The 8,079-nt window shown below is 42.8% G+C and overlaps 1 protein-coding gene across 1 annotated transcript; it reads left to right on the forward strand.

Annotated features, from left to right (window-relative positions):
- Nucleotides 1–5,541: 5,541 nt before the first annotated feature.
- Nucleotides 5,542–7,197, forward strand: LOC136440969 (uncharacterized). The gene is made up of 2 exons (XM_066437179.1): nt 5,542–5,754; nt 6,310–7,197. The coding sequence occupies exon 2, from the start codon at nt 6,329–6,331 to the stop codon at nt 6,701–6,703; it is 375 nt and encodes a 124-aa protein (XP_066293276.1). The 5' UTR covers nt 5,542–5,754; nt 6,310–6,328; the 3' UTR covers nt 6,704–7,197.
- The last annotated feature ends 882 nt before the right edge of the window (nt 7,198–8,079 follow it).

Here is an 8,079-nt window from a genome sequence, read left to right on the forward strand (position 1 = left end):
GTAATGTTGCCATGTATAACTGCACACATAGGTCAATTTCCTTATACTCCATTCTAAAGGCAGGACCAAAGCATCCATACGTGACGATGGTGCATCTCATATATTGTTACCGATGTTATTTTGTAGTTTCAAATGTAAGATGGTATTGTTGTTTAATAGCTGTTGCCATACATTGCACCATGCACGATTGTCGAGCAATTAAGTTGATTCATTTTTATGTCTTGCATAGTATTATGCTGCCGATAGATTTGTATCTTCCTTCTCGTGTCAAGTCAAGTCAAAGACTTTTGTTTTTATTCGAAGTAGTTGTTCGGTCACACGTATCATATAACCAAAGATTATCCAATTAATCAGGCTGTCTGGATCAACCCTATTCTGTTTCAACTCTGCACATGTGAGTGATAGTCATGATCTATGATTTTTTTAGTTGATTGCAATGCATACCTTGTGCGCTCTCAGCGCGACCAATATGTCAAATGTCAGCAACTTTTTATGAGCGACAAAAGATTTCACAGATCACTCAACGAATTCCAGAGATAACGAACGAATTTTTGTTACGTTTTGTGTGCTTTGTTGTCTTCTCAGTCATACCTTTACCTCTTGCATCATATTTGAATAATAAAATCAAGGGGAAAGCAGATTCAATTTTTGTCGCTGCACGGTCGCTCAGTGTGTGTCTTAAGTTGTATATATGTTCAACTTGTTTTTTTTCTGTGTTGCCTGTCATGTAAACTGTTTGCAATAAATATATTTTATCATTCTACGTTATGATGGAAACGTAAATCACAGAATTTTGAAACTCTTTTTGAACCACTAACAATGCAACTTGGAGGGAATTCAATTTGAATGGAAGCAAGTACTTGTAGTTATTCGTCAATTTGTATTACCCATAAGCAAAACTATGATTTGACCACAAAATTCCCAGAAATTCAAGATACACCACTTCAAGAATGAAATTTGTTTGAACTACAATTAAGACCATTCAATCCTCGTAGAGCGCTCGCTGCGATCCTTGAGCGCTCGCTGCGGCCCTTTGATCCCTGCTTGGGCACTCTCACTGCGCTCACGGCGCTCGCTGCGCGCTCTAGATCTCTCGGCGCTCTCACGGCGCTCGTTTTTTGATCGCCATCCTCGACGCTCTCACGGCGACCGTTTGGGACATGTTCAAAACCATCGCCGATGTAACGGCGCGCATGGCGCTTTCGCCGTGCTCCCTCCGCGCTCCCACGGCGCTCTCTCCGCGCTCTCGGCGCTCTCACAGCGATCTGGCCAAATTGAGGTCGCCGTGAGAGCGCGGCGAGAGCGCCGTCCCAGTGGAATGGGGGCCTTAACAAAAACAGTAGGGGTCCTTCCCAGTGTGGTTGGATCAAATAGATCTGTCTTGATATGCAGCTTGCACTGCCCCTAACCGAAGCTAGCTTCTCATTTTCCCCTCAGTGAAGTGAGGAAATTTGTGTTTAGTGTTTTTCCAAAGGGCACACCGTCAATGGGCAATGCCAGGGGATTTGAACCCCGGACCTCTGGGTTCTGGGCCAAACGCCATGTCATTACACCATGGGACGCCACGCAAGTTTTGATCGTTTTGCATAAAACAGAGATGGATTGAAATCTTTGTTCCGTGTACTTTAGGTTGAATACCCGTATCTCCTCTTAATTCACCAAGCCGACTGAACGAAAACACAGGTAACGAAGAGACTCATCAAATTCCTACCAGTAGTTACGCGCTGTCGAATCAGTCTCCCGTATCGTTTCTTTCGCAACGGCCCCTTATCTAGTAAATGTAGCAATCTTTTCTCTCAAATCGTATTACTGTTTCGAGAAGGGGCGAGAAAAGTCAATTTGATATGATAGACCCAAGGCAATATTGAAAAGTATACGAATAAATCAATTTTCTGTCAATGATGCACATCCTGTTAGCACTGCCTTGGTAGTCTAGGTATAGAATGAAAGTCGTTTTTAAACCTTTACTTGTTCAGCAAATTAAACTATTCAGCAGAAAATCCCAATCGTCCGAAGCAGCCAATATACACATGGTGTAAATCTACCGTGGCATTGACCGAGACCTTTACACATACTGTGCAGTACTCCTCCGATCTTGCAGAGGAGTCCTTGCATTTGCATCACATGGTATCGGGCCGGGGAGCTACATAATGTATTATACGGCGCTCATATTCACAGTGGATCACAAGAGTAACGTACCGTGTAAAACGTGATACAGCTGAAGGACACCTTTTGAGATACGTCTGTTCTTCACTTAAAAGCTTCCTTTATGAGGTTAAACTTGTCTATAGAGCTCCGTCAGCAGACCTCCCAATGGTAGGTATCAAGGGAGACATATCGTGACTAAAGCATATAACCTCTTGACCACTGGTGCGTAGAGAACATTTCAATTATATTGTCCTAAAGGTAAAATGGCCTTCTTGAAGTGCCAGTCATTGAACAGCTTCCAATTCAAAAACCAACATACTTTCTAGCCTAGGTATTTCAATGACACTAACAGCAGGTGTGCTGCGTTTATCAGAATTAAGTACCGGCAGAGGTCCTTTGAAACGGAAGTAGTTTTACCTTTTCAAGACGTTTGACGGATAAACGTGATAGCCACAACATCCATGTCTTACTGTTGTTTCAAAGCACAGGCAAATGGCAAGGACTTAAGAAGAATTACGTGCGGATAAAGTAGCCTTTAGGAATGTATCTTGCCGGAATAATAGTCATCACAATAAAGTGTTGTCTATCGTGCAGCAATGGTCTATTATTTCGCTCTCATTTTGAGTTTTTCTTTTTCTTCTTAAGACCTATCTATACACACACGTCAAGAAGATTACGTTACAAATCTTCAACGTTGGCACTGATTGATCCAATGTTCTGTATTAAAATCAAAGACGCTGATTTGGTTTACGTTATTTTATGAATATACCATTAAGGTGTTATTACACTATCCATAACGCTTCATAAGCACCGCACTGATCACATTTGTAACCTAGACGTAAGTATGCAATCCTGCTGCACATGTTTACGTGTTGAAATGCATCCACTTAAAATGATAAACTCTTGCGAATGTCATCTGATTATCTGAGTGTCCTGTTTTTGTTTCATACCTAGAAATGTGGGGTGGGGCAGGAAATGGGATCCATATCTTGTTTGGCACCCTCTTTGTATTAAATCATCTAGCTGTAATCACAATCAACTTTGTGATGTGTGATTTAATAACACTGCTGACAAATAATAACTAGCTAGTAACAGTGCAACATGAGGTGCATTATGTTAGCCATTTCAGTACGTACATGTGATGGATCTAAAACATGTCCATTTCTAGAATTACTGGCATGTTTATATATATCAAGAAAGGGGGAAGGGTGGAGAGAGATGATATCTAAGTGAAGGTATATGCATGATCGTTTTTAATAAACAAATCTAAAACATGCTTCCAATATTAGTCAGAATCAAAACCTCACTCCCAAGGTAAATACCGCCACCGCCGTTATTTATGATGTTTGAAGCATTGCAAATCTCAAGGCTTCTGCAATTTTTTTACGGTCATAACTTATAGCAGAAGGGATACATCCCCGTCACAACTACCTCAGAGTGTTTCATGACCACCCATGGCCATGGCTAAGGTTTAGGGACAGATCCCCGAGCGTCCAAGAAAATGGACGAGTAAGAACAGCCAGGTTTGTCAACAGAAGTAGAGCAGGATATCATATATGCTCAAGAATCAACTTTTGTAAGAAAGCAGTCTTCCTGGCGTGTGCTCTGTTTAATGACTTGCAGCGAGGGAGTTATGAGGAAGGCTGCGTGTCTTATAGGCAATGTTTCTTGTCTAGCGTGTTTTATCGTAAGGCACAACCCAACTTGAATTCGCTATGCATGGGAAACATTTTAATGACAACATGACAGCTGGAAGCCGTGTAGCCTGCTGTTGTTCTGAAGTTAGCGTCTTCCGAAAGAAGTTAACAACGGTTTTTTATCAGTCGACAATCCATTTTTATGAAATATACAAGATTTTGCGAAGCATACCAATTTGTATCTAATGGCGATGGTCTTCTAAAAATTAGAAGTATACAGTTTTGATTAATTTGAAATACTGATACAAGAAGACATGGGTGTGTTATTTGGTTTATGGAAATTGATATATACAATCTACGGATCTACTCTACAATGTTCCAATTAATTAAGCAGGTTGAAGATAGAAATAATACTTCCATAGATTGAAGATAAAAAGGCGTTTATTTATCGGATACAATGCATTTTTGTTGGTTCTTTCCCAAAAAAGAACATATCCTTTTATCAAATTGCTTTAGCCATGCTTATGGACAGGGAAAAAAAGGTATGGCGATTGTTGATGAATTCGCACATGTGGATTTCTGTCCTCCCAGGGAACAATTACAATATGCCGGTCGCGATGGGACCAGCTCTGTTTCAAACACATGGCAAACTATTTCTAAGGTAAGGTAAGGACAAGTTCCCGATATACAAAGAGACGTAAACTGCTGGTCTCAAAGTCCCAGGTGAACCAATCACAGCATTGATATGACCACCTTCAGTGGACAGAGAGAAGCTTGCTGACCCAGATATCCCAATTTGGCAATCAGTTCGGATAATTGGTGCGCATACCATTTAAGTGGAACAATAAAGGAGCTTAATAGCGTTAACCTCGTTTGTACATGAGAAAAAATGATCTCAGCCACAGCAAAGAATCTCTTGCCAAACTAGCTGTAATTCCCTGCGCTTTTAGGCCTTATTTAAAGACAAGCGGCATGAAAAATATCTGTTAGACACAGAGGCATGCTGTTTTTCCCCATGCATATTTGCCGTGAAAGTGTTTGTCAGAGTCCATGGTAATCTTCTATCTCGCACAGGCAGGACGCCAAGTTAATTCTGTACACATTTTTTCCTTTCATCTTCCTTTTACCTATTGGCAATATAACTGCACATAATCGTTATAGAACGTGATAAATTGATTCTATCCAAGATTTCTTGTTTTTGTTCTTGACCAGTTAGAGCAGCTTTATCATCGAAGAACACAAAGATTATGAAATACCCCCAGTTTCAGGAGATTGTTCTCTTTGGTGCCAATTGGTGCTCGTTTCTTTAATCACAGGGTGTCAGAACGAATCAATGGATCAGATGAAAAATTCAGCAAATTCCATGATGGAAAATAAAGTGAAAAAGTTTTGTATGATATAGTCTTTAAATCAAGACACAGCCCGGCAGTATATATATATGTAGAGTGCAATCGCGTGTCGAATGTCTCCTGGCGTTGCTTTCTGTTTTTCGGCTAATTCCAAGCGTCTGTGTGGGTGATTAATTGCTGTGGTGGGAATATTCCAAGCTATGACGAATGTAGCATGACGTGTTGTACAATGGCCATTTAGAAAAAAACATGTTCGATTGGCTGATCGGCATCTTAAAATGAATATAAATGTTTGAATTACGTGGACACATCCTGTTGAAGTGACGTTTGTGCAAGGTACTTGTTTTGCAACTGCGCATGTCGATAATGTCGTTAGGAAATGCAAGGGCCGCTGACGTCACAGAATGCCTGTTTATAAGACTCGGCCTGGCACAAACACAAGCGCCGCTGAATATTCTCCTTTAGTCTAAACTAAGTTAAATCCTGACGAAGTTTGTTCTTCAAAGGCGCCAGCACGGGTCCCCGGTCCTCATTCCGAGCCGACTCCTTCAGAACCGCGACGCCGTCGACTGTGAACAGCCGCGCAGGGTAGAGCTCCCCACGACTACAGGTGTCTACAGGTGTGTACGTTTTATTGCCCTACTGTAATGCCAGGTGGTAATTGCAATATTTGTCATAGGCACGGATTTGTACTGTTCATATTTCATCTGCCGTATAAAATCATCCACGAGATGTGTTGTATAATCCCTGCTTGCGCTATCTTAATGTCAAGCGTACATAAAATCCATAGTCCGTATCCTTCCTATACCCTCCGTCGAATCTGAAACATTTGAATGTAGATTGAAAAGCGTAAATGAAGAGACCCCGGAGACTTGAAAGGTCTGGGTTGGAAAGGAAAGATATGTTATGTGAGCTCCGACTGTGCGTAGATGGAAATTGGGTGGGGCGTTAGGACGTGTAAAATCAGAAATAGAACGAGTTGTAACTAGCAAGAAGCGAAATTGTGAATAATGAGTCATAATATATGATGAGCGAGGCACATCACACGCCCTAGCCACATGTGACATTTGAGAGGTTCTGCGTTGGAGGTCCTCTGTCGTCACAGGCAGCAGGTATAAAAACCTTACAGCTCAGTTGGGGAAGAGCACTAACCGATCGCTATCGTCGCCTTTCAGTTACCTGTGTTGGAGAACTATGAAGTTGACCACCGTCCTCGTAGCAGTGCTGAGCTGCCTGATGTTTCTCGACGGCGAGGAGGCCGTGCCGGTGCGCAGGGCCCAGGCCAAGCCCATGACGGCGGTCAACTGGAACGAGGCCTTCGAGCCACTCCGATTCGGTCGGCGCAGCCCGCCCTCTTCCCTCTCCGAGAACGACTCGGACTCAGACCTCTGGCAGGACTACACAGCCCCCCAGCCGAGGTTCACGCTGCCGCCCCAGAGGGAACCCATGGACAGGATGCGGCTGTCCAGCCTCACAGAAGACCCGACGGACCACCTGACCCGTTCCGCCGTCCTGCGCCTCATCGGGGACCTGATTCAGGCGAGACAGCAGAACCTGTTGGACAATTGAAGAGCGGAGACGACCGACCGTTTGGACATGTGAACACATCATCTACAGTAGAGACACTTTATCACTATAACCACAGCGGCCTACGAACGAACCTGCTCGGAGACGATTTGTTAGCAAAGATGAGGTCTTGTCCTGTGAAGCTGCGGTAAGGGTAGTCGAGGATTAAGAACGAATCTTTTCTGTGGATAAACTGACGCTAAAGAGATCATATATTGTGCATAAGTGTCAAAGAGAATAGTGTACGTATTTTCAACCAGATGTTGCTCTATTCTAGAGTCCATTCATTACTGTACCTATATTTTTCCAGCGCTCCGTTGAAAGACGCCAAATTGATGATGGTAATTTCATAAATGAGATTTTGAAACATACTGATGTTAATTGCCTGTAAACTGCATTTGCACATGCAGATGCACATCTCATTACTTTAGCTGAGGGGGATACCTGTTGTATACACAGCCATTTTTGGAATGCTAATTAAACGCTCTGGAAGTTAATGAACGACTACAAATCCACTGTCTGTTGCTTTAGTTATAGTTGTACTATGCCCTGCGATATCGTCTGACAGATGGCTTCAATTACTTGTTTTCCGTCCTAACGCTTGCGATTACGACGCAGCAGTAAAAGGCTTTTAGAGGTTGAGATTTCGTTCCTCGCGGCCACTTTTACTTTGAGTGAAATCCCTACTCGTATTTCAGAGGATGAGGGCGCATTGGGTAGATTTGGAGAGGGCATCATGGCACTAGAATAGATTCGCCCGTCAAAAACGCTTTAAAAGTTGCAACTGATATGCCGTGCTATGAAGCCTGTGTTGCAGTACATCATGGGGTTGTAAGAGTGCAGGAGAAACGAGGCAAGAAACATCACAACTACGTAGCACAGCCATAAATTCGAAATCTATTCTGAAAATTCTCAAAGTGCAAAGTGAGAAAGCAAGATTTTAGTTCCATCGCTGTCTCCTGGTCAGTATCTACTGCTGGCTAAGTACTACAAAAATCATTGTCCCGTAATTAGGCATCCTCGCCCTCGCCTTTCAATTAAATGTATATCATCACAAGGTGCCGATGAATTGGGGTGGCTTTCAACCAGCGGCCTTTCGCAATTAGATATGTTGGCGACTCGAATTTCAAAGCGATGCGAAGACACCAAGGTGTAATTTTGTTATCACGCTCTCTCCTTAAAAACCATTGGGTAGCCTGATCAAAGACCGTTGGATCACGCCATCACAGACGCGCCCACTCCCACGGACTCACAGTAGCTATGGCTGGATGCACGAACTAAACGTCCCATAGGAAGAAGTTTCGCTGCATTTACTCTGCGAATCTCTAGTGTCTTCTTTGATAGAAATCGGATGGTGTCAGATTTCTTTTACATGAAAT

This window comes from Branchiostoma lanceolatum, chromosome 8, assembly GCF_035083965.1.
Source record: "Branchiostoma lanceolatum isolate klBraLanc5 chromosome 8, klBraLanc5.hap2, whole genome shotgun sequence".
In the NCBI taxonomy this organism is placed as follows: Eukaryota; Metazoa; Chordata; class Leptocardii; order Amphioxiformes; family Branchiostomatidae; genus Branchiostoma; species Branchiostoma lanceolatum.

What these genes read in the sequence shown, in the direction of transcription:
- LOC136440969 (XM_066437179.1), top strand. Translation starts at nt 6,329, where the DNA reads ATGAAGTTGACCACCGTCCTCGTAGCAGTGCTGAGCTGCCTGATGTTT.